Source organism: Periophthalmus magnuspinnatus, chromosome 1 (assembly GCF_009829125.3).
Source record: "Periophthalmus magnuspinnatus isolate fPerMag1 chromosome 1, fPerMag1.2.pri, whole genome shotgun sequence".
Taxonomy (NCBI): Eukaryota; Metazoa; Chordata; class Actinopteri; order Gobiiformes; family Gobiidae; genus Periophthalmus; species Periophthalmus magnuspinnatus.
The window spans coordinates 33,690,581-33,718,569 of NC_047126.1; the positions used below are offsets into that span (position 1 = coordinate 33,690,581).

General features: G+C 42.9%; 1 protein-coding gene across 1 annotated transcript in view; it reads left to right on the forward strand.

The window, feature by feature from the left end:
- Positions 1 to 6,176: 6,176 nt before the first annotated feature.
- Positions 6,177 to 27,989, forward strand: part of LOC117370518 (neutrophil cytosol factor 4-like) — a 38,634-nt gene continuing 16,821 nt past the window's right edge. Inside the window, exons 1-6 of the mRNA XM_033965966.2 lie at positions 6,177 to 6,203; positions 7,233 to 7,392; positions 12,134 to 12,204; positions 22,672 to 22,796; positions 23,584 to 23,632; positions 26,371 to 26,469. Coding sequence (XP_033821857.2) covers positions 6,177 to 6,203; positions 7,233 to 7,392; positions 12,134 to 12,204; positions 22,672 to 22,796; positions 23,584 to 23,632; positions 26,371 to 26,469 — 531 coding nt within the window. The remainder of the gene's footprint in view (positions 6,204 to 7,232; positions 7,393 to 12,133; positions 12,205 to 22,671; positions 22,797 to 23,583; positions 23,633 to 26,370; positions 26,470 to 27,989) is intronic.

Sequence of the window (27,989 nt, forward strand, 5' to 3'; positions counted from 1 at the left end):
ATGACTTGAGAGAGCTGGTCTGAAGGACAGCACAGAGGCACTCATCCTGGCTGCACAGGAGCAGGCCTTGAGCACCAGGGCAATAGAGGCCCAGAGCTACCACACCAGACAAGACCCAAGGTGTAGGCTGTGCAAAGAGGCCCCTGAGACAATTCAGCACATAACTGCAGGGTGTAAGATGCTGGCAGGGAAAGCATACATGGAGCGGCATAACCAAGTGGCGGGCATAGTGTACAGAAACATCTATGCAGAGTACGGACTGGAAATCCTAAGATCAAGGTGGGAAACACCTCCAAAGGTAGTGGAGAATGATCGAGCCAAGATCCTGTAGGACTTCCAGATACATACTGACAGAATGGTGATGGCAAACCAACCGGACATTGTGGTGGTGGATAAACAGAGCAAAGCCGTTGTGGTATCGCAGTACAAAGTGATGGGAATATCAGGAAAAAGGAACATGAGAAACTAGAGAAATTGCCAGGGGCTCATAGAAGAGCTGAAGAAGGCCTGGAAGGTGAAGGTATCAGTGGTGCCGTGGTCATCAGAGCAGTGATCCCCAAACTGGAGGAGTGGTTACAATGGATCCCAGGATCATCAGACATCTGTGGGGGTGTGGGGGTGTGTCGGGGTGTGTGTGTGTGTGTGTGTGTGTGTGTGCATGTATATGTGTTTGCGTATGTTTGCTGTAGTGTGAGCTTCTGTGGCCAAGATAGACCTACCTTCATGTACACGTTGAGTTCAGGAATTCTGTTTTCTGCAATATCTCTCTTGTTGCCAATATATATTTTACCTAAAGGCAAATTCAAAATTTTAGTTGCATCACTTATGATTTGTAAAGTAGCATTTCAAAGTGGCTTGAAGGAAAAAACAAACAAACATGCAAAGCCTATTAAAGGGTCTGTACCAGATTAACCATGAGTGAGGAAATATGTTTTAGTTTGAACTTAGAAGTGTAAGTATATGGCCACAAAATGTATAATTGTATTTAAAATCTGTTTCTGAAACTTTTTAAACCATCAAGTTATTAAAGCATTTCACCATTTTTTTGTTTTAAATGTGCTTTTTGAACTTCAAACAACCACATTATGGATATTAGTTGGCACGTAGCTGTTTAGCCTCCACGATGAACTCTTAATATTTGAATTTGTGAAAAATCTATAGAAATAATGAATGGAAAGTTTACTTCCGGAACCAGGGCAGACTTGGAATTGGATGAAACTGTGGAGCTCCATTGTAGCATGACTGAAAAATTACGTGTGGGAAAGTGTCAGTTGTTTCCTTTTAGTTCTCCAATCTCTCCCTACTGTTTGCTTTTCTGTTAGTCTTGAAATTACACCATGACAGAAAATAAAGTATCTGGGATAGTAAAAGGCAGTTGATTTCCATGATTCCAAGTAACAATGTGCCTTGTTGAATAGCAAAAGGTTTAGTTGTTAGTACCTTCTGTATGAGTTATTACCTCAAACATTGTTATGTAGAGAGAACAGATTATATATATTATATTATAAGAGTCTTAGTTTATTATTTAGAATTTAGTAATTTGGGATTTGAATCTATCCGATCCATTCGTTTCAAAAAGCCATTCAAACGACTTACTTGAGCCACCTGCTCTGCTTCTGTGCTGAATCTTGTGTTGGTTCTATGTTCTATGTAAATCAATATAAAAATGTACACATATCAGAAAAAGATTCAGCTGTTTTAAAAATGAGATCCGGATTCAACTGTTCACCTTAAGGAACCGTTCAAAAGAGCCAACTCATTCACACATGTCACATCACCAACGTCTTCAGTTGGTCATTCCCAATAAAAGCACTGGCATACCAACACAGTCATATAGCGTGGATAAAGTGGCAGGGTGGGCGTAGCTCACTCTAGATCAGTGCTTCTCAAATAGTGGGGCGGGGGGAGGGGGGCGCTTATGACACTGTAGGTCAGGGGTCACCAACCCTGTGCCCGCGGGCGCCATGTTGCCCCCAAGCCCCACATGAGTCGCCCGCAGACGGTTCTAAAATAGCACAACTCACTAATGAGCTGCATCTAAAATTTAATTTTATTCTGTTGCTATTTTTTTTTATCACTCTTGCGTTTATATAGATTTAAAAATGACAATATTTTAAACATATGTTCATTATACGTGAAGTTTAGATAAGTTAAAGTGAACTTTGACCTACTCACTTCAAAGGTCAGTATTGTGCGTGTGACAAAACCAGTGCTCCCCTCGCGAGCGCTGTGAGGATGCGCTGAATGCAGTTTCTTACTCCAAAACATGGTAGAAAATAAAGACATCACTTTCCCAACGATTTAAGACAGTAAAAGAAACCTGTGCGTCTCTCATCTGCGGAGCGACTGTGGTGACGGCAAAGACACAATGTGGAGGGACACTTCACTACGGCTGTGTCTCAATTCGCCAAATGCACCCTTCAAGGGTCCTTACGAAGTACTCTTCAAAAGTGTAGTTTCAAGGTTCCGGTCGAGAATCTGCCCTCCTCAGTGTAGTCTCCATCTTGCTGAAGTGGGACAGGCCCACACCACGGACCGCACTTCCACCGCTGTCTTTGAACGTACGATACGTACATTACGTACGTTGTTTTTAATGATTTATTATTTAATAGAAAAAAAGTCAAGATATCGTCGTCACAGCCGTTTCTTTCTGTTTAGATTGAATATCAATAGGCAAATATAACGTTCGAGGTGATTTTTTTACTCAATTGTAGCTACTTCATAACTTAAACAAATATACCTTGTGAAAACGTAATAACAGAGACAGAGGTAACAATATCATTTCTACATTCATAGTCTATAAACCAGAGAACACTGATTAGTTGTACATATAGTGGGATATTGCAGTTTAATGGTTCGGTATCTTGGCCAGTGGCTACACCACTTTAATAACAGTAGAGGGCACTGTTTCCCTTCTATGCCGTGCCAGTTCTTTTCATCTGATTATTATAAGGTATTTTCTATCAGTGCAGCGCTACATCACTAGGTCTTGATTTACTAACACGAAAGTAAATGACACGTGCCCACGAGGGGCACAGACATATGGAATGTACCGGAACACATGAAGATTTTGTGCATGTCTCAGGACTCTCTTCTGTCCTTTCCTCAGAGTCCGTTGCTTCATTGTTCACATTACCTGTGTGCAACTCATCAAATCCTTCTGACTTTATGTTTCAGTCTCTTGGTCTTTGACGCTTACAATAGAAACGAAGATTCTTACATTATTCTTATTGCAGTAATAATTTTTTATGATAATAATGTCTTCTTATTGTCTAGCAATAACTGCACATTCCTTTATTCCATGTAACTCCTTTTAATCATCAAACACACTGTACAGATCTTTATTCAGATTTAACAGTTTCATGTCACACTGTTGTAGATGAGGTAAACCAGTACGAACATTTGAACGTATATTGCGCAAACGGACTCCATTTTCTTCTCTTTTTTGCGTAGGCGCGGTGCATGACGGGATATAGAAGTGCGTGAAGTGGTGCACGGCGATCCATGGAGATCACGTCTGATCTCCATGGAAACGGTGCAAAGGGAAGGGCAGGTTTGTCGGCCGCATTCAGTAGGGTGGGTTGAAATGGGACAGCCCTTGTCGTGCCGGAAATTACGTCACTGCCCTTCGAACCGCCCTTCCAATGGTGATTCTAAGGCCAGGTGGGTGAATTGGGACACAGCCTACGTCTCACAAAATCCACACTAACTCCCCACGGGGACACGCACTCCCCACGGGGACGCGCACTCCCCACTGGGACGCGCACTATGGGCAGAACAAGCCCAGAGCTAAACGCAGCTTTGTGGAAACAACAGGCTTTTTTCACGACACCGGTGAAAAAGTCACTTAAAGTTAGAGTTATTTAAAAATATGTAAGCTTATTTTTCTTTAACATTACATAATTGATAACTTTATGAAACATGGTGCAATGTATATTATTTATGTTTTGTTAAAAAGGTTTTTTCAGTGGATAGTGAAAATGGGACACTTTTCCTATGAGATGTAGTGATGTAAGTGTCATCTGGAAATTTAACAATTACTAAGATCAGTAAAGTTAAAGTGCTGAATACTGATATCTGTTTCCCTCCTTGCTCATTGTTGATAATTATTTTGAGAAATCATTAATGTGATCAGTGTCTTGTAACGTGATCAGTGTGTTCACATAGATGATTATCATTTATCATTATTAATAATGTATAACTAAAGGCAAACTGAGAAAATGTGTTATTTCAGAAGAGCGTCTCAAACTGGTCGCCCTTCGTACGACTCAGTGCCATAAAGTAGCTCTCAGGTTAAAAAAGGTTGGTGACCCCTGCTGTAGGTACTGTAGATAACGCATACACAGCGTGCACACAGCAAAGAACAGGAGAGAGCGAACAGATCGTGACAGGGCAGTGAACAAGAAACAGTTTTGCCAAAGAGTCACTATGGAAAACATTTTTACAGGGATGAAAAGAAAGGCGAAGACAGACGGAGGTAATAAGACGCAAGAAAGTCACCCGAAAGTAAGACGAGGAAGTCTGATGAAGCATATTTAGCACTTGGCTTCACCGTGACTCCGGTGGGAAACGAGGACAGACTGGTGTCTGCTGTGTCTGAAAAGTTGGCAGCGAACAGTATGAAGCCAAATAAATTAAGGCGCCACCTCATTACACCTCAGTTACGCTGATAAGACGCTGGAGTTTTTTCAGCATAAACGTGCCAAATATTGCCAACAATCATCCCGCTTTGTGAATGTCACTTAAACCAGCAACCAGTTTATTTAATTTTATTTTTTTATTTGATATTTAATTAAATTTCATTATTTTATTTTATTTTTTCAGTATCAAATGGTTCAATCAGTTGTTCCAACAATATGTATAGTTCAAATAAGGATACAATTAATAATAATAATAATAATAATAATAATAATAATAATAATAATAATAATAATAATAATAATGTAATTATTTAATAATAATGGGGGGGGGGGGCAATAGTGTGGATGAAGTGGCGAGGTGGGTGTGGCTCATTCTAGATAAATTGCGCTTTGCCTGAGTGATGGACAAAGAGTGTAGAAAACATGTCAATATTTAAGCCAAACAGTTCACGAGCCTAGAACAGCAAGGTCTGCCACAAATTGCCCAACATTTGAGTGGAAGTGCAGGTCCCCCATGAAAATATTTGAAATATTTGTTGAATAAAACTAATGTTCAAGTTTGTGCACCCTCTCTGTGTCCTCCATACATCACCAACTAAACACACAGAAGCTATGTGGCTCAGTGGTTGCATATAGTTTTTTATGTTACCTATTTTTTAACCTGATCTGTGTGCAAAACAGGGAAGCTATCTCAGCCACAGAACGTGTTATGAGTGGCATAGAGTGGGCGTGACATGGCAATGGCATGGTTGTGGCCAGAGAGAGTGGCTGTCACCTGCAGTTTGTGTATGAAAAACGAGAGGGTGTGGCCTGTCACAGTGAGTGTGACCTGGTAGAGTGGGTGTGGCCTGAGATAGTGGGTGTGGCCTGTCAGAGTGGGTGTGACCTGGCAGAGTGGGCAGGCTCCACGTGCCCGGGGCTGGACTTTCTGAGCCGTCTGCAGAGTACTTGGACTCCAAGATCTGGTGAAGCTGCAAGAACTCCCTGTACCTCCTGTAGATCAGGTACTTGCTGCCTCCTTTAGTCTTCACCTCAATCACAAATATCTGGAAACAATAATTTATTAAATTATTTGTGTGGATTTTCATTTTAAATAATTCAAATTTTAATTGTTTCTATGCTACTGAGTATAAAGGAGTTTTATTTTGCAAGCACCATATCCGTTATTAGGATAGAATCAGTAAATCTGGTGGAATGTGCTTTTTAAAGAGGTTGTTTAACTTCTATGGGGGCTAACACATAACATATTTAGATCACCATATTTATTTATCACCTTTTATTTTTATAATAGCAAATTCAAGTTCTGGTCAGATTGCTGGTGGCCACTGCCTTATATGTATCTGAAGGGGGGGCTAACTACACTGAAACTGTAACGTCTATTGTTTCCAGTTTCAGATGAAACTACCTTATTCAGCCCTTAATGACCCTGCTATTGTTCTCATTGTTCTGTGTCCTGTTTAAGGAAGGATTCTCTTTCCTAACAAAAATAGCTTATTTAACTCTCCTCTCAAACCATTTCTTTTCTCTGGTTAAGAAATGAACGTCACTATCTTCGAAGGAGTGGTTAGTGGCTTTGAGATGAAGATGTACGGCCGACTGATTGGCTTAGATTAGCCTTTACTGTCTCCCTTGGGAGAAATTTGTCTTGGGACAAGGGAACTCATGCCACATATAGAGAGATATGACATACAGTACACACACAGTGGACACATCAATTATTGCAGTTCATAAGAAAAACAACCATTCAACATTTGATAATTTTGCACTCCCTGAAGCCTATAACTGTCTGTGCCAATATATATATATATATATATATATATATATATATATATATATATATATTGGCACAGACAGTTATAGGCTTCAGGGAGTGCAAAATTATCAAATGTTGAATGGTTGTTTTTCTTATGAACTGCAATAATTGATGTGTCCACTGTGTGTGTACTGTATGTCATATCTCTCTATATGTGGCATGAGTTCCCTTGTCCCAAGACAAATTTCTCCCAAGGGAGACAGTAAAGGCTAATCTAAGCCAATCAGTCGGCCGTACATCTTCATCTCAAAGCCACTAACCACTCCTTCGAAGATAGTGACGTTCATTTCTTAACCAGAGAAAAGAAATGGTTTGAGAGGAGAGTTAAATAAGCTATTTTTGTTAGGAAAGAGAATCCTTCCTTAAACAGGACACAGAACAATGAGAACAATAGCAGGGTCATTAAGGGCTGAATAAGGTAGTTTCATCTGAAACTGGAAACAATAGACGTTTACAGTTTCAGTGTAGTTAGCCCCCCCTTCAGATACATATAAGGCAGTGGCCACCAGCAATCTGACCAGAACTTGAATTTGCTATTTATAAAAATAAAAGGTGATAAATAAATATGGTGATCTAAATATGTTATGTGTTAGCCCCCATAGAAGTTAAACAACCTCTTTAAAAAGCACATTCCACCAGATTTACTGATTCTATCCTAATAACGGATATGGTGCTTGCAAAATAAAACTCCTTTATACTCAGTAGCATAGAAACAATTAAAATTTGAATTATTTAAAATGAAAATCCACACAAATAATTTAATAAATTATTGTTTCCAGATATTTGTGATTGAGGTGAAGACTAAAGGAGGCAGCAAGTACCTGATCTACAGGAGGTACAGGGAGTTCTTGCAGCTTCACCAGATCTTGGAGTCCAAGTACTCTGCAGACGGCTCAGAAAGTCCAGCCCCGGGCACGTGGAGCCTGCCCACTCTGCCAGGTCACACCCACTCTGACAGGCCACACCCACTATCTCAGGCCACACCCACTCTACCAGGTCACACTCACTGTGACAGGCCACACCCTCTCGTTTTTCATACACAAACTGCAGGTGACAGCCACTCTCTCTGGCCACAACCATGCCATTGCCATGTCACGCCCACTCTATGCCACTCATAACACGTTCTGTGGCTGAGATAGCTTCCCTGTTTTGCACACAGATCAGGTTAAAAAATAGGTAACATAAAAAACTATATGCAACCACTGAGCCACATAGCTTCTGTGTGTTTAGTTGGTGATGTATGGAGGACACAGAGAGGGTGCACAAACTTGAACATTAGTTTTATTCAACAAATATTTCAAATATTTTCATGGGGGACCTGCACTTCCACTCAAATGTTGGGCAATTTGTGGCAGACCTTGCTGTTCTAGGCTCGTGAACTGTTTGGCTTAAATATTGACATGTTTTCTACACTCTTTGTCCATCACTCAGGCAAAGCGCAATTTATCTAGAATGAGCCACACCCACCTCGCCACTTCATCCACACTATTGCCCCCCCCCCCATTATTATTAAATAATTACATTATTATTATTATTATTATTATTATTATTATTATTATTATTATTATTATTATTATTATTATTAATTGTATCCTTATTTGAACTATACATATTGTTGGAACAACTGATTGAACCATTTGATACTGAAAAAATAAAATAAAATAATGAAATTTAATTAAATATCAAATAAAAAAATAAAATTAAATAAACTGGTTGCTGGTTTAAGTGACATTCACAAAGCGGGATGATTGTTGGCAATATTTGGCACGTTTATGCTGAAAAAACTCCAGCGTCTTATCAGCGTAACTGAGGTGTAATGAGGTGGCGCCTTAATTTATTTGGCTTCATACTGTTCGCTGCCAACTTTTTCAGACACAGCAGACACCAGTCTGTCCTCGTTTCCCACCGGAGTCACGGTGAAGCCAAGTGCTAAATATGCTTCATCAGACTTCCTCGTCTTACTTTTCGGGTGACTTTCTTGCGTCTTATTACCTCCGTCTGTCTTCGCCTTTCTTTTCATCCCTGTAAAAATGTTTTCCATAGTGACTCTTTGGCAAAACTGTTTCTTGTTCACTGCCCTGTCACGATCTGTTCGCTCTCTCCTGTTCTTTGCTGTGTGCACGCTGTGTATGCGTTATCTACAGTACCTACAGCAGGGGTCACCAACCTTTTTTAACCTGAGAGCTACTTTATGGCACTGAGTCGTACGAAGGGCGACCAGTTTGAGACGCTCTTCTGAAATAACACATTTTCTCAGTTTGCCTTTAGTTATACATTATTAATAATGATAAATGATAATCATCTATGTGAACACACTGATCACGTTACAAGACACTGATCACATTAATGATTTCTCAAAATAATTATCAACAATGAGCAAGGAGGGAAACAGATATCAGTATTCAGCACTTTAACTTTACTGATCTTAGTAATTGTTAAATTTCCAGATGACACTTACATCACTACATCTCATAGGAAAAGTGTCCCATTTTCACTATCCACTGAAAAACCTTTTTAACAAAACATAAATAATATACATTGCACCATGTTTCATAAAGTTATCAATTATGTAATGTTAAAGAAAAATAAGCTTACATATTTTTAAATAACTCTAACTTTAAGTGACTTTTTCACCGGTGTCGTGAAAAAAGCCTGTTGTTTCCACAAAGCTGCGTTTAGCTCTGGGCTTGTTCTGCCCATAGTGCGCGTCCCAGTGGGGAGTGCGCGTCCCCGTGGGGAGTGCGTGTCCCCGTGGGGAGTTAGTGTGGATTTTGTGAGACGTAGGCTGTGTCCCAATTCACCCACCTGGCCTTAGAATCACCATTGGAAGGGCGGTTCGAAGGGCAGTGACGTAATTTCCGGCACGACAAGGGCTGTCCCATTTCAACCCACCCTACTGAATGCGGCCGACAAACCTGCCCTTCCCTTTGCACCGTTTCCATGGAGATCAGACGTGATCTCCATGGATCTCCGTGCACACTTCACGCACTTCTATATCCCGTCATGCACCGCGCCTACGCAAAAAAGAGAAGAAAATGGAGTCCGTTGCGCAATATACGTTCAAATGTTCGTACTGGTTTACCTCATCTACAACAGTGTGACATGAAACTGTTAAATCTGAATAAAGATCTGTACAGTGTGTTTGATGATTAAAAGGAGTTACATGGAATAAAGGAATGTGCAGTTATTGCTAGACAATAAGAAGACATTATTATCATAAAAAATTATTACTGCAATAAGAATAATGTAAGAATCTTCGTTTCTATTGTAAGCGTCAAAGACCAAGAGACTGAAACATAAAGTCAGAAGGATTTGATGAGTTGCACACAGGTAATGTGAACAATGAAGCAACGGACTCTGAGGAAAGGACAGAAGAGAGTCCTGAGACATGCACAAAATCTTCATGTGTTCCGGTACATTCCATATGTCTGTGCCCCTCGTGGGCACGTGTCATTTACTTTCGTGTTAGTAAATCAAGACCTAGTGATGTAGCGCTGCACTGATAGAAAATACCTTATAATAATCAGATGAAAAGAACTGGCACGGCATAGAAGGGAAACAGTGCCCTCTACTGTTATTAAAGTGGTGTAGCCACTGGCCAAGATACCGAACCATTAAACTGCAATATCCCACTATATGTACAACTAATCAGTGTTCTCTGGTTTATAGACTATGAATGTAGAAATGATATTGTTACCTCTGTCTCTGTTATTACGTTTTCACAAGGTATATTTTGTTTAAGTTATGAAGTAGCTACAATTGAGTAAAAAAATCACCTCGAACGTTATATTTGCCTATTGATATTCAATCTAAACAGAAAGAAACGGCTGTGACGACGATATCTTGACTTTTTTTCTATTAAATAATAAATCATTAAAAACAACGTACGTAATGTACGTATCGTACGTTCAAAGACAGCGGTGGAAGTGCGGTCCGTGGTGTGGGCCTGTCCCACTTCAGCAAGATGGAGACTACACTGAGGAGGGCAGATTCTCGACCGGAACCTTGAAACTACACTTTTGAAGAGTACTTCGTAAGGACCCTTGAAGGGTGCATTTGGCGAATTGAGACACAGCCGTAGTGAAGTGTCCCTCCACATTGTGTCTTTGCCGTCACCACAGTCGCTCCGCAGATGAGAGACGCACAGGTTTCTTTTACTGTCTTAAATCGTTGGGAAAGTGATGTCTTTATTTTCTACCATGTTTTGGAGTAAGAAACTGCATTCAGCGCATCCTCACAGCGCTCGCGAGGGGAGCACTGGTTTTGTCACACGCACAATACTGACCTTTGAAGTGAGTAGGTCAAAGTTCACTTTAACTTATCTAAACTTCACGTATAATGAACATATGTTTAAAATATTGTCATTTTTAAATCTATATAAACGCAAGAGTGATAAAAAAAAATAGCAACAGAATAAAATTAAATTTTAGATGCAGCTCATTAGTGAGTTGTGCTATTTTTAGAACCGTCTGCGGGCGACTCATGTGGGGCTTGGGGGCAACATGGCGCCCGCGGGCACAGGGTTGGTGACCCCTGACCTACAGTGTCATAAGCGCCCCCCTCCCCCCGCCCCACTATTTGAGAAGCACTGATCTAGAGTGAGCTACGCCCACCCTGCCACTTTATCCACGCTATATGACTGTGTTGGTATGCCAGTGCTTTTATTGGGAATGACCAACTGAAGACGTTGGTGATGTGACATGTGTGAATGAGTTGGCTCTTTTGAACGGTTCCTTAAGGTGAACAGTTGAATCCGGATCTCATTTTTAAAACAGCTGAATCTTTTTCTGATATGTGTACATTTTTATATTGATTTACATAGAACATAGAACCAACACAAGATTCAGCACAGAAGCAGAGCAGGTGGCTCAAGTAAGTCGTTTGAATGGCTTTTTGAAACGAATGGATCGGATAGATTCAAATCCCAAATTACTAAATTCTAAATAATAAACTAAGACTCTTATAATATAATATATATAATCTGTTCTCTCTACATAACAATGTTTGAGGTAATAACTCATACAGAAGGTACTAACAACTAAACCTTTTGCTATTCAACAAGGCACATTGTTACTTGGAATCATGGGAAATCAACTGCCTTTTACTATCCCAGATACTTTATTTTCTGTCATGGTGTAATTTCAAGACTAACAGAAAAGCAAACAGTAGGGAGAGATTGGAGAACTAAAAGGAAACAACTGACACTTTCCCACACGTAATTTTTCAGTCATGCTACAATGGAGCTCCACAGTTTCATCCAATTCCAAGTCTGCCCTGGTTCCGGAAGTAAACTTTCCATTCATTATTTCTATAGATTTTTCACAAATTCAAATATTAAGAGTTCATCGTGGAGGCTAAACAGCTACGTGCCAACTAATATCCATAATGTGGTTGTTTGAAGTTCAAAAAGCACATTTAAAACAAAAAAAATGGTGAAATGCTTTAATAACTTGATGGTTTAAAAAGTTTCAGAAACAGATTTTAAATACAATTATACATTTTGTGGCCATATACTTACACTTCTAAGTTCAAACTAAAACATATTTCCTCACTCATGGTTAATCTGGTACAGACCCTTTAATAGGCTTTGCATGTTTGTTTGTTTTTTCCTTCAAGCCACTTTGAAATGCTACTTTACAAATCATAAGTGATGCAACTAAAATTTTGAATTTGCCTTTAGGTAAAATATATATTGGCAACAAGAGAGATATTGCAGAAAACAGAATTCCTGAACTCAACGTGTACATGAAGGTAGGTCTATCTTGGCCACAGAAGCTCACACTACAGCAAACATACGCAAACACATATACATGCACACACACACACACACACACACACACACACCCCGACACACCCCCACACCCCCACAGATGTCTGATGATCCTGGGATCCATTGTAACCACTCCTCCAGTTTGGGGATCACTGCTCTGATGACCACGGGCACCACTGATACCTTCACCTTCCAGGCCTTCTTCAGCTCTTCTATGAGCCCCTGGCATTTCTCTAGTTTCTCATGTTCCTTTTTCCTGATATTCCCATCACTTTGTACTGCGATACCACAACGGCTTTGCTCTGTTTATCCACCACCACAATGTCCGGTTGGTTTGCCATCACCATTCTGTCAGTATGTATCTGGAAGTCCTACAGGATCTTGGCTCGATCATTCTCCACTACCTTTGGAGGTGTTTCCCACCTTGATCTTAGGATTTCCAGTCCGTACTCTGCATAGATGTTTCTGTACACTATGCCCGCCACTTGGTTATGCCGCTCCATGTATGCTTTCCCTGCCAGCATCTTACACCCTGCAGTTATGTGCTGAATTGTCTCAGGGGCCTCTTTGCACAGCCTACACCTTGGGTCTTGTCTGGTGTGGTAGCTCTGGGCCTCTATTGCCCTGGTGCTCAAGGCCTGCTCCTGTGCAGCCAGGATGAGTGCCTCTGTGCTGTCCTTCAGACCAGCTCTCTCAAGTCATTGGTAGGATTTCTTGATGTCAGCCACTTCAGTTATGTTCCAGTGGTACATCCCATATATATATATATATATATATATATATATATATATATATATATATATATATATATATATATATGTGGCGGCTCGCTGGGAGGTGGGAAAGCAGTATAATAATACTGGCCGACACAGAGATTTACTTTTTAGAGGCTGATGCAATATATTGAAAGTGACCAGATATACAAACAAATACCCAATATTTACAAATCTACAGAACAAATAGAATGTCAAGCTTGAAATGAATTTTGTCTTTTTTTTTGCAATACACTGGCTTCATTCTTCACCACAAAAATCCAACTTATCCACCAACAGTTAACCCCGTCCTCTGCTATAACTTTACCTTTCACTGTATCTCCTCCTGCCTTTATCTCTCCTTTGTCTTCATTCACTCTGCCCTCTGTCAATCAAATCTCCATCCTTATTCAAAAATCCGAAACTTCCTCCTGTCAGCTTGACCCTCTACCCACAGTCCTCGTTAAAGCTACTCTTCCATCTCTGGCTCCTCTCATCACTAACATAATCCATGCTTCCCTCACCTCTGGAACTGTTCCCTCTCCTCTGAAAACTGCTGCTGTCACTCCTATCCTCAAAAAACCTGGATCTGATCCCACTGACCTCAATAATTTCCGTCCCATTTCTAATCTCCCATTCATCTCAAAAATCCTTGAAAAAACAATTTCTGCTCAACTTCACTCTCACCTGTCCTCCAATAACCTGTATGAACAATTCCAATCTGGCTTCCGTCCTCTCCACAGCACTGAAACGACTCTACTCAAAATCACTAATGACCTTCTTCTCTCTGCTGACTCTGGTTTAGTATCCATCCTCCTTCTGCTTGACCTAAGCTCAGCCTTTGACACCATTTCTCATTCCATCCTTCTGAACAGACTCTCTTCTATTGGCATCACTGGCACAGCCCTCACATGGTTTCACTCTTATCTTTCTGACCGCACTCAGTTTATTCAGCTCAAATCTTTCACTCCTCATCCAGTCTCTATCTCCACAGGTGTTCCCCAGGGTTCTGTCCTCGGTCCCCTCCTATTCATCATCTATCTCCTCCCCCTTGGCCACATTTTCCAGAAACACCACATCCACTTCCACTGCTATGCAGATGACACCCAGCTCTACCTCTCTGGCAAACCAAACTCATCACTCCCACCATCAACCCTTCTTATCTGTATCAATGAAGTCAAATCCTGGTTCACCTCCAATTTTCTTAAACTCAATAGCAATAAAACTGAACTTCTCCTTGTCGGCACCAAATCCACCCTAAACAAAATCAACAATTTCTCCATACCCATTGACGGCTCCTCCATCTCTCCTTCCCCTCAGGTTAAGAGTCTGGGTGTCATCCTCGATAGCACTCTCTCCTTCACTTCTCACATTAATAACATCACCCGCTCCGCCTGTTTTCACCTACGCAACATTAATCGTCTCCGGCCCTCCCTCACACCACAGTCCACAGCCGTACTTGTACACAGCCTCGTCACTTCTCGCCTAGATTACTGCAATTCTCTTCTCTTTGGTCTCCCACAAAAAACACTCCATAAACTTCAGCTGGTTCAGAATTCAGCAGCTCGCATCATCACACGCACCTCTTCCATCAACCACATCACACCCATCATACAGCAACTTCATTGGCTCCCTATCTCACACCGCATCCAATATAAAATCCTGCTCCACACATTCAAAGGCATCCATAACCTTGCACCTCCATACCTCTCAGACCTCCTCCATATTGCCACACCCGCTCGCTCTCTCCGCTCCTCTTCCTCTCTCCATCTCTCTGTTCCCTCAGCCCGGCTTGTCACCGTGGGGAGCAGGGCCTTCAGCCGCTCTGCTCCCCAGCTCTGGAACTCTCTCCCCCCTGACCTCCGCAATACTGACACACTCTCACACTTCAAATCCAACCTCAAAACCCACTTGTTCAGACTGGCATATTCTTTATAATCCACACCTGCCCTTTCCTTTTTCAATGTTTTTTATCTGAATGCTTTTAACTGTATGTTCTTAAATGTTGATTTTAACTGTCTGTATATGTATATATTGTATGTAAGGTGACCTTGAGTGCCCAGAAAGGCACCCTATAAATAAAAAGTATTATTATTATTATTATTATTATTATTATTATTAATATTTAACCTTTGAGTTAAGTTAAATTAAGTGCACTTCTTGGATTAGAGCTCATTTTACAATAAACACAATGCAACAATTGAAGTAACAACTCCCCAAAACAAGAGGCACACAACGGAAAAAGATTCACAATAAACAAAAATGATTTGCCACTGATGTGGGCTTAATTGTCCATAGGATAATCCAGATTGTCTATGTGTTGATAAAGGTCCTTGAGGCTATGGATGTGTGAGTGTGATTGAGTCTTTGGGAGTGACAGGCTTCAACAGTCTCCTATCAGACCGCAGAGGGATATAGAGTTGAATGTGTGATGTTCAGGTTCTTTGTAGGACTCCTAGGTCACCATCGGATATGGTACCCAACTCGGGCACACTCGGCCTATATTAGACAGACAGGACCAACGTTTAGCAAAATGCTATCGCTATTATTTAGCATTAGCTAGCTTAGTTTAGGTGAGCAGTCAGTGTGCACAAAGTTTCAAGTAAAGATACTGTTTGCATAAATACAACGATAGGCAGTTTACAACTGGCTCAACTAAAGTGCACTGAAAAAAACAGACAACCTCTTGGCTTTAAGTTGCTTTGGCCAAGGAACAAAAGGGTACATTATCTTAAAATTAACTTAAATTGGCTACATTAGCACAACAATGCACCTGTCAATGATATATTGACAGGTGAAACAAGGTGCAAGATTGTGATGCTAATGCTCCATAGGAAACAACCAAGCAGACAGACTCACCAAATCCTCCGTTTATATTGGCCATAGCGGTCTATACCCAGCGTCTGTGGTGGTGGTAAGGGCTCCTCCAAGTTGTAGCAAGGGATTTAGAACACGGATGGCATTATTTATGGCAAAAATGGTGAATATCTGTGCAGCTGTCCTGTTGCGCTTTCCTCCCTATTCTGGCAGGAGAGGAACACAGCTACATTGTATGGAGGGCTACTACCACACGATTGGTCGAGATGGTCACATCAGTGAAACAAAGTCATGTGGCGTTTTCACTGACACATAGAAAATGGGGATTTATATATTTCACTGCAGGTTAATGTATTTTACACCTGGGTTACATACAGGGGTAGGGAGTATTATCTATGTCATAAGGTCAGTTGTTGTACAGGTGTAGGGAGTATTATCTATGACATAAGTTGAGTTGTTGTACAGGTGTATGGAGTATTATCTGTGACATAAGATGAGTTGTTATACAATAGTAGGCAGTATTATTTATGGCATAAAGTGTATTGTTGTACAGTTGTATGGGTTATAAGGTTATATATTAAATAAGGTGGGTTGTTGTGGGGAGTATTATCTAAGACATAAGGAGAGTTGTTGTACAGTTGTAGAGCATATTATCTATGACATAGGATGAGTTGTTGTACAGGTGTAGGGAATATTATTTATGACATAAGGCAGGGGTCGGCAACCCCCGGCTCTGGTGCCGCATGCGGCTCTTTCATCCGTATATTGCGGCTCTGCGTGGCTTGGGAAAATAAATTTTAAATATTTAATTGAAGTGCATTTTATTTGTGTTAGTTATTTTTTATTGTAGTTTAAATTATATTTTCTTATTTTTCGTTGATCAAAATAATCGTCACACTCGCGGAACAATCTTAAAAACTAACACCGTTCACGCCTCACAGACACAGTTCACAGCCCAGCGTAAAGACACAGCCCTGATTTTCAGACACTGTGCAGAGGTTCAGGAGCAGGAGAATCTTCTCTGATGTAACTTTCGCCCGTCCCTAATGACGCACTAATAAACTCATTCGTAGATACATCATGAAAATCCTGAGAGGAAATCGCCACAGAAATCTATTTGATGTAGTGGCAAGTTTATTATCTGCTCTTGTCTCCGCAATGACGTATCACGTGTAACACATCAGACACGATGCACAAAAGTAGAGCCACAAGCGAGTGAAAATGAGCCAAAACAAAAGTCTTTGGAGAGCTTTTTAACAAAGGGGAAAAGGCCAACTGAGGAACCAGAAGAGGAGCCTACAACCTCCAAGAAAAAGAAAGATAAATTTAACAGACAACACCAGGAGTCCTACTTAAAATATGGGTTTGTCGCTACAGGTGACTCTCACGCGCAGAGTCCATCCATCCATTTTCTTCTGCTTATTCGGAGCCGGGTCGTGGGGGCAGCAGTCTAAGCAGGGACTTCCAGACTTCCCTCACCCCAGACACGTCCTCCAGCTCCTCCGGTGGGACCCCAAGGCATTCCCAGGCCAGCCGAGAGACATAGTCCCTCCAGCGTGTCCTGGGTCTTCCCCGGGGCCTCCTCCCGGTGGGACATGCCCAGAACACCTCCCTAGGGAGGCATCCTGAGCAGATGCCCGAGCCACCTCAGCTGGCTTCTCTCAATGTGTAGGAGCAGCGGCTCTACTCCGAGCTCCTTCCGTGTGACTGAGCTCCTCACCCTATCCCTAAGGGTGCGCCCGGCCACTCTGCGGAGGAAACCCATTTCGGCCGCTTGTATCCGCGATCTTGTCCTTTCGGTCATTACCCAGAGCTCATGACCATAGGTGAGGGTAGGAACGTAGATTGACCGGTATATCGAGAGCTTTGCCTTCCGGCTCAGCTCTTTCTTCACCACAACGGACCGATACAGCGACCGCATCACTGCAGATTCTGCACCGATCCGCCTGTCAATCTCACGCTCCATCCTTCCCTCACTCGTGAACAAGACCCCGAGATACTTGAACTCCTCCACTTGGGGCAGAGACTCACCACCCAACCGGAGAGGGCAAAACACCTTTTTCCAGTCGAGAACCATGGCCTCGGATTTAGAGGAGCTGATTCTCATCCCAGCCACTTCACACTCGGCTGCAAACCGCCCCAGTGCCTGCTGCAGGTCCTGGCTCGATGAAGCCATCAGGACGACATCATCCGCAAACAGCAGAGATGAAATCCTGTGGTTCCCGAACCAGACCCCCTCCGGCCCCTGGCTGCGCCTAGAAATTCTGTCCATAAATATAATGAACAGAACCGGTGACAAAGGGCAGCCCTGGCGGAGTCCAACATGCAACGGGAACAGGTCTGACGCAGAGTCCGCTCTGCGTAATATGCGGAGGAAAAGCGAATTAGGCAATGAAACCTTCAAAACTGCTTTGGCACATGGAGACAAAGCACCTGGGAAGACTAAAAGATAAGATTTAGAGTTTTTGCGTGTTAAAGGTTGCCAACCCCTGACATAAGGTGTGTTGTTGTACAGTTGTATGGATTATAAAGCTATCTATGAAATAAGGTGGGTTGTGGGGAGCATTATCTATGACATGAGGTGAGTTGTTGTATAGTTGTATGGATTATAAGTTATCTATGACATAAGGTGGGTGGTTTTACAGTTGTAGGGAGTATTACGTATGAAATAAGGTTAGTTGTAGGGATTATTCCATCCATCCATTTTCTTCTGCTTATCAGAATCAGAATCAGAAGACTTTTATTGCCATAGTCTGTGAACACAGTTCACAAACTAGGAACTTGATACGGTGAAAAAGTGCAACATAAACACACTGAATAAATACAAATACAAATAAGGGCATGCACAAAGGTAAAAAGATATGCTTAAAAAATCAAATGAAATACTTAAAGGGAGAAAATATGTACAATAGCAGCATCAGAACAACAGTGCAAAGTGGCTTATTAAAGTGACCGGTGTTATAAAGTGTCCAGTATAGTGCAGATATTATAAAGTGTTCATGAGACAAACAGCAGAGGGGAAGAAACTGTTCTTATGGCGAGAGGTTCTGGTCCCAATAGACCATAGCCTCCTGCCAGAGGGAAGTGGCTCAAATAGTCCATGTCCAGGGTGAGAGGTGTCAGTTGCTATACGGCCTGCTCGCCCCCGAGTCCTGGAGACGTACAGGTCCTGTATAGATGGAAGGCTGCAGCCAATCACCTTCTCAGCAGAGCGCACAATGCGCTGCAGTCTCTGTCTGTCCCTGGCAGTGGCCCCAGCGAACCACACAGTGATGGAGGAGGTGAGGATGGACTCAATGATGGAAGTGTAAAACTGCACCATCATCTGGACTGGCAGCTTGCGTTTCCTCAGCTGCCGCAGGTGGAACATCCTCTGCTGGGCTTTCTTGATGAGGGAGCTGATGGTCGGCTCCCACTTGAGATCCTGGGTGATGCAGGTGCCCAGGAAGCGGAAAGAGTCCACAGTGGTGATGGGGGAGTCCGTCAGGGTGAGGGGAGGCAGGGGGGCTGTGACTTTCCTGAAGTCCACGATCATCTCCACTGTCTTCTGGGCGTTGAGCTCCAGGTTGTTGCTGCTGCACCAGGACACCAGCCGGTCCACCTCCCTCCTGTAGGCAGACTCGTCGCTGTCCGAGATGAGTCCGATGAGGGTGGTGTCATCCGCAAACTTAACCAGTTTGACGGAGTCGTTGTTGGAGGTGCAGCAGTTGGTGTACAGGGAGAAGAGCAGGGGAGAAAGTACACAGCCCTGTGGAGTTCCTGTGCTGATAGTCCGAGTGTCCCAGACATTCTTCCCCAGCCGCACGCGCTGTCTCCTGTCTGTCAGGATGTCAGTGATCCACCTGCAGGTGGAGTCAGGCACGTTGAGCTGAGCGAGCTTGTCCTGGAGCAGAGCAGGGAGGATGGTGTTGAATGCAGAGCTGAAGTCCACAAACAGGATCCTGGCGTAGGTTCCCGGGGAGTCCAGATGCTGGAGGATAAAGTGAAGGGCCAGGTTAATGGCGTCGTCCACAGACCGATTGGCTCTGTAGGCAAACTGCAGAGGGTCCAGGAGGGGGGAGGTGAAGGACTTGAGGTGGTGCAGGACCAGGCGCTCAAATGACTTCATGACTACAGACGTCAGCGCCACAGGTCTGTAGTCATTAAGTCCAGTGATCCTGGGCTTCTTGGGGACGGGGACAATGGTGGACAGCTTGAAGCAGGCTGGGACGTGACATGACTCCAGGAAGGTGTTAAAAATGTCCGTGAAGACAGGAGCCAGTTCCTCAGCACAGTGTCTAAGGGTGGAAGGAGAGACACCGTCTGGGCCCGCGGCCTTACGGGGATTCTGCTTCCTGAAAAGCTTAGTCACGTCCTGCTCCACAACTGTGAGGGCAGTGGGGGAGGAGGGGGGGTCCGAGGTGGGTTTGGAGGTAATGTCCATGATGGTGGGGGAGGAGGGGGAGGGGTGTGAAACTTCAAACCTTGCATAAAAGCCGTTTAACTTTTCTGCTAGTTGTTTGTTGTCCACGGCGGGAGGGGCTTTGGGCCTGTAGTTGGTGATTTGCCTAAGCCCTCTCCAGACAGAAGCAGAGTCGTTGGTGGAGAATTGCTGCTCCAGACGTGTATTGTATTTCGCTTTAGCCTTTTCCACCTCTTTGCTAAACGCATACTTGCAACGCCTGTAGCCTTCACGATCTCCTGCCCTGAAAGCCATCTCCTTTTCCCTCCTCAAATGTCTAAGTCTGGGTGTGAACCAGGGTTTGTCGTTGTTAAAAGTCACCCTGGTGCATGATGGAATGATGCTGTCCTCACAGAACTGAATGTATGACGTCACAGTGTCTGTGTACTCATCCAAACTGTCTGTGGCAGCCTTGAACACATCCCAGTCTGTAGTGTCCAAACACGTGCGAAGCTCCTCCACAGCCTCACTGGTCCACTTCTTAGAAGTCCTCACAGCAGGTTTGGAGAGTTTCAGCCGTTGTTTGTAAGCAGGGATGAGGTGAACCATGACGTGATCAGAGAATCCTAGAGGAGCGCGGGGCACGGCTCTGTAGGCTCCACTGACTGTTGTGTAACAGTGATCTAGCGTCTTCTGCTCTCTCGTCGGGCAATTAATAAACTGTTTATATTTGGGCAGTTCCTGGCTCAGATTTCCTTTATTAAAATCCCCCAGGATGATCAGTAAAGAGTCCGGGAAGGTTCGCTCCACATCCAGAATCTGCTCCGTGAGCACGCGCTGAGCCTCGTGCGTGTCCGCGCACGGAGGGATGTAAACAGCAGCAAGAATGAATGAAGTGAACTCACGTGGAGAATAGAAAGGCCTACAGTTAATGAAAAGATATTCCACGGCGGGAGAGCAGTGTTGGGAGATCACAGTCACATCCGTACACCAGGCGTTGTTGATGAAGAAACAGACACCTCCACCTTTCGTCTTTCCCCCGGAGAGTCCCCGTTGTCTGTCCGCGCGGAGGAGTTGGAATCCCTCCAGTTGAAGCGCACAGTCCGGGATACGCTCATTGAGCCATGTCTCCGTGAAGCATAAGACGCAAGAGGAAGAGAAGTCTTTGTTTCTCCTCATCAGCAGCGCCAGTTCGTCCGTCTTGTTGCTGAGTGAGCGAACATTAGACAGGAAAATTCCAGGTAGGGGCGTGCGAGCGCCGCGTCTCCGGAGGCGCACCAAGGCCCCTGCCCGCTTTCCTCGTCTTCGGCGTCTCACTCTTTTGGCCAAAGAGTGAACAAAATCTACTGCAGGAACTAAAAAGACCGGCAGTAGATCGACAGGAGTGGTAGTTCTGATGGATAAGAGCTCTTCACGGGTGTAAGAGCACGCGAACACAGGACAAACGCACAAAAACAAAAAAACACACAGCGCACCAAATCACCAGGGCGACCGTACGTGGCGCCATCTTGGATCAATATCCGGGGCTGGGTTGCAGGGCAACAGCCTAAGTAGGGACTCCCAGATTTCCCTCAACCCAGACACATCCTCCAGCTCCTCCAGTGGGACCCCAAGGCCCTGAGCCTCCTTCTGGTGGGACGTGCCCACCAGAAGGAGGCCCAAGGCCCCTGGGACATGTCACCTCCCCAGGGAGGCGTCCAGGATAGCCGGTATTATCTATGACAAGGTGAGTTGTTGTTCAGTTGTAGGGAGTATTATCTATGACATAAGGTTGAGTCATTGTATAGTTGCATAGATGGAGTATGGTATAATGTAGTCCTGTATCTTTTACTGTCTGTGTCGAGCTGTAGGAGTCAGGATGCAAACACATGGATTTCTGGTCCATAGCAAAAGACAAAGTTTAAATCTACCAACTGGACAAATCGTTGTAAGAGTGAAGACATTTCGCTGCTCATCCGAGCTGCTTCTTCAGTTCTGGTTAGATTGCTGGTGGCCACTGCCTTATATGTATCTGAAGGGAGGGGTTAGCTACACTGAAACTCTAAACATCTATTGTCTCCAGTTTCATCTGAAACTATCCTATTCAGCCTTTAATGACCCTGCTATTGTTCTCATTGTTCTGGGTTATATATGGGGGAGAGATTATGTCTCAGGCCCTCATTCCTGTTTGTGTCCTGGTATTAAAATTTCAAACTCAATTCCAATACTAAGGCTACTTAATTCAGATTCTGATACCACAATGATAGAAAAAAAAATAAAATTTTACAATAGAAGGTGATTTTCAACATTAAATGGTAATGTTGTTTGTTTTTTTTTACAACATGACTTTATATCTGTGTAATCCCTCAATAGCCCAGGTAGGTTCCATAGTAGACCATGGGTGGACCCTGGTCTATATTGGTTCAGGTTCATTTCTCTCCTATGAATGCGACTCAAATGAGTATTTAGTTTTGATATAACTATAAGTATCTTTTGACAACCCGTGTAAATCTTTGCAGAAGTTGCTGGCTCTTCAGTGGCTGCTTTTGGATGAAGCACTGCGCATGTTCTTCTATCAGAGTGAAGTGGACCGTATGCAACAGCCACGGGCCCTCAGGAGACTGCGTCCACCAACACGCAAAGTGTAATACTACCAGTCCTCCCTCTGTACCACATACAGGTTTACCTCTTGGTTTATGGTTAATACCTGTGTAATTAGTGGGCCTACCCATATGAAGCAAAAACTGGCACAATCAGATTAATATGTCAACTTTGTGAACCACATCCCTAACAAATGATAATTTGGCTCGGATGACAATAGGAACTGGCCCTTAGGTTGTAATTTTACTGGACAAATCTAATCAATATCACTTTATTTGTCCCCAAGGGGCAATTTAAGCACATTTAGTAGTAAAATACAATAATAGAAAAGGTAAAAGAAAAGTCTCAGTGCAGCTCCACAGGCAGGGTCATCAGGTACAGTGTTAGGGCAGTTTGAGGAGACCTCACTCATCCCTCAGGACAAAAATGTCCCTGTTCTGTATCCTGGAGCATCACAGCAGCCTCCAAGGGGAGGCAGGTGGACTCTGGAGACACAACAGAAAAGCCCTCTCTCCTTCTCTTTCACTCTGTTCTGTTGTTTCAGTCAGTGATGAGAAGGGACATTCCTTTGAAGTGTTTCCTCTGGAACAAAAAGACCTGCCATATTCGGTGTACAAAGCTTGTAAAAAGTCTGTAGCATTTCAGAACTAGCAGGCTAGCATAGCTATCTACAAGTAGGGTCACCATGGATACAGGAAAAAAACACTCAAATAATACAATTCAATCATTTTTTATATCCATGTATTTCCCTTGTCTGGAAAATGGTCAAATTGCTTTCCAAGTTTTCAGGACATGTGGACTCACCTTCACTCTGTGTGCAATGTTTGTAGGAGAACTGTCAAAGACAAGATGGATCTGTTATCTTCCCCAAGAGCTGAGGTAAAACACATGCACACTGGTACACACATAGCTGTAGATCACTCTGGTTATATATATATATATATATATATATATATATATATATATATATATATATATATATATATATATATATGATAAAAAAAGAGGCTACATTTACATCTGTTTAATTAAAAAATGTTTGAGTAGCCAGTGTAGCTTCTGTTTTTTCCTTTTTACCTAATAGTGGTCATACAATAGTGAAACGTCTAAGTATACACATGAAATGTACAGGACCTTTGGCATTGTTCTTTCCTACATTATCTGCTGCGCCTTAGTAAACTGTGGCCCCTCTCCCAATAACTGTCACTGCTGCTGTCAGGCTTGTCATTTCGGTCTTAAAATGTTCGGATTAACCCGCTCTACATAAGCCTGGTATTTTTTTATTTTGCTATTGTACCCGTAAATCAAGAAATGAACATAAATAACAGACAAGTCAGGCGACACAATGGGAAGCAATCACCAAATCCAAGCAAAGGTGTAGTATGTAACCTTTCTAGTCGAATGTCTGCCAGCTGCTTGTGTCTTCATGCAGATGTCATTACTTTGCTTTGAATGTACCACAGCACAACCACAGCACAACATTTAACTTTCCATGGTGATCAGTAAGTGATGCCAATAGGTCGAGTAATTGATCCAATCTGTGTAGAGGTGGGCCCACTTAAAAAAAAAAGTGTATGCTTTTCAAGGCATTTTTAAGCTATAAAACTCAAGTAATTGAATTCATGTTAAGTATAAAAAGAGATATTATGCAGATATAACTTTCAGACAAGTTTGATAACATTGCTCAGATGGCATTTATTGGGGCCCCACTCTGAAGTCAGGCCTGGGGTGGGTGCTCAACATTGAGCATCTGGTGACTGGGCCTTACTCCACAGGGCCCGGCCAGGGACAGCCCAAAGGAGCGACGTGGGGGTCGTCCTCTGGTGGACCCTCCAGCTGCAATAGGATCCATAGGGGGCCGGTGTAGAGAGAGCTAGGCAGCAGTTGAAGGCTAGGACCTCGTGGACTAGATCTCTAAACAGTTCTCCGGATAAGGAGAGCTCTCTGTCTTTAACTTGTTGCGGCAGCAACCCCCAAAGCCGATGGACTCTTGACGAGTACTTCTCGTCGCCGAAGCAAAAACTTGGGGTTGGGAGGAATTCGGGGAGGCCATGGAGGAGGACCATCGGTCAGACTCAACGAAATTCTGGCAAAGCATATGACACCTCAGGAGAGGGAAACAGTGTTTCACCAACACTGTTTAGAGAGCTACTGACCTCAAGTGGAGGAGTTCAAGTATTTCGGGGTCTTGTTCACGAGTGAGGGACGGATGGAGCATGAGATTGACAGGCGGATTGGTGCAGCGTCTGCAGTGATGTGGTCGCTGTAACGGACCGTTGTGGTAAAGAAGGAGCTGAGCCGGAAGGCAAAGCTCTTGACTGACCAGTCTACGTTCCTACCCTCACCTATGTCATGAGCTTTGGGTGATGACCAAAAGGACAAGATCGCGGATACAAGCAGCCGAAATGAGTTTCCTCCGCAGGGTGGCTGGGCGCTCCCATAGAGATAGGGTGAGGAGCTCAGTCACACAAGAGGAGCTCAGAGTAGAGCCGCTGCTCCTCCACGTTGAGAGGAGCCAGTTGAAGTGGCTTGGGCATCTATTCCGGAGACGAAGTGTTCAGGGCTAATACAGTTTGGAGTACATAGTTCACCAGAGCAGGCCAGAGTGTAGGAGACAGAAAAGGGTGCACTTTATGTGCTGCATGTGCGCTTCTGGTCGAGCCGAAGTGGGCGGTGCTAACATGGGCAGGTGTGCGTGCACATATGTGTGTAAAGGCGACACTCACCTCAGGCACAGGTGCTAAGAGTCAGGCCCGGATAATCATAATTTTTGTTGACTGCCAGTTTTACCATCAGTTTTACCTCCATTTACTCATCTTACCATAGTCTGTTGTATCCATCCAGGTCCATTTTCTCTGTTGCGCTACTGATAACTCTGTGTGTTCGCCAAATAAATCACCACAAAACACATGTTGTATCTCAGCGTATTTATTTGCAATAATCTACCAGCCACAAAGCTACAACTCACTCTGGCTCTCAACGCTCTTCTCTCTTATATATATACTCTTATCTATATAAGAGTATATATATAAGAGAGAAGAGCGTTGAGAGCCAGGTGTGTGGCCTTCCTAATCAAGTCCAGTCAGTATAATTAAACACAGCTGGACTCCATTGAAGGTGTAGAACCATCTCAGGGATAATCAGAAGACACAGACAGCACCCGAGTTAGATATATGAGGGTCACAGCAAAGGGTCTGAATACTTACGGCCATGTGATATTTCAGTTTTTCTTTTTTAATAAATCTGCAAAAATGTCAACAATTTCATGTTTCTCTTTCAGTATGGGGTGATGTGTGTATATTAATGAGGAAAAATTAACTTAAATGATTTTAGCAAATGGCTGCAATATAAAAAAGAGTGAAAAATTCAAGTGGGTCTGAACACTTTCCATACCCACTGTAGGTGGCATACCATCTCCAGAAAGTTTTGTACTGTACATTAAATGAAATATTGTGCAACTATTCCGGTAAAGACATATTTTCCACAGAGAAAAGCAGATATCTCCACAGCAGTGCAAAGGTGTAGTCCATCTTAGATTTTGAAGCAATCCTGTATCCCCGTGGCTATTTGCAGCTCACTGGTCTCATGGATCTCATACTGGTGGTTCTGTGCTGCAGGTTCTGTTTGATTTCCGGGGAAGTGGAAACGCTGAGCTTAACCTACAAAGGGGCCAACTGGTGTTCCTGCTGCGCCAGGTTAATGCAGACTGGCTGGAGGTGAGACAGATACAAATCATCCCCTTTGGACCTGAATAGTCAAGTACTGAGGGTCAATACATACAACAGTTTAAAATATAGTTGTATCAAGTTCCAGTCAAGTTTGGGGAAAAAAGAAGAAAAATTGTTGAAAATCTCAGGAAGTAGCACTGAGTCCTGAAAAGGAATCCCTCTTTCTATGTCATCAATACAGCAGATTATACAGTTTACACTATTCACTTTACTAAAGCATAGTTAGCATAATTAGAATTAAATCAGACCTATTCTCTATCAAGCTTTTAAGCATGTTATAGTTGTTTCTTCATTTATTTTCAAGGAGTCATATTGCCAATGAACTCACTGGCATATGCCCACTATGATGTACATTTTATGAATGATTGTGTGAAGGATTTGGCAGCATTGCATAATCATTTTGGTTCAAATGAAAAAAAGCTTCTTTTTATACTTTATTTTAATTAATTGTTAAAATGTGTATATTTAATTAATTAATGTGCAAATTATAACACAGTGATCATGGACTGTATAAAGAAGTGCGCTAAATGAGTGTGACATCACCCATAGCTTTCAGCTTCAGTCAAATGAAGTTTATCGAGGCTAGCAGTTATAGGGGCAAATTTAGAGCCAAGTTCCACATTTCCACAACCAACCAAAGAGCCAATCCGGAGTGAGGCTTTTGAAGGAAACGCCCACCCGCACCGCTGGTTTAGCAGGGAACAGGCACTTGGCAGCGCTGACCTGTTGCTAAGGCTAGTGGGAGTGATCTCGGGGAAAGAAAGTGTCTGATTTGTCTCATATTAATGTTCATATCTTGATATACAGATAAAATAGGAAAATAAAAACCCCAGGATCATGTAGAGTGTGTTAATACGAACATTTTAAGACCAAAATGATTAGGCTTCTGCAGCAATTAGAGTCAGGGGTGACAATTTTTCAATGTAAAGTGATTTTCCATGAGTCAATGGAGCTGGAAGTGCACCCATGATCACTTCCTATTTGGAAAGCTATGGCTAGTGCATCAGCTATATCCATTTATATGTACAGTCTATGATAATGATCCATGGGTGTCATAGATTGTAAGTATATAGCAGACAAAAGCACAATAAGTCTTCTTTAAGATCCGTTTTTAGTCACGTTTATTGTTTGACTTCCTGGTTGAGCAGAGGCAGCAGATGTTAAGAAGGGTGAAAACCTGTCTATATTGCACAAAAGTTATATTTAATATTATATTTAGCAAATGAGAACACTTTGATTCCTTGTGTGTAAATGCATGCATGTTTCTGCATTTTGGAATGAGTTTTCCATGTTGATGACATAAGGTAGAGCAGGTATTTCATTTTAGAACTCAGCGCCTCTTCCTTCCTCTTCCTCTTCCACTTAACTGATGTAAAACTATGATAAATATTGCCCACAGGTACTATCCCACCGAACCAAGTCAGAACTGTTCAAAACATGTTTTTTGCTTTTTGGCCCCATTTGAGTCTTCTTTTGTAATGAATATACTATTTGGTGGACTGATACTT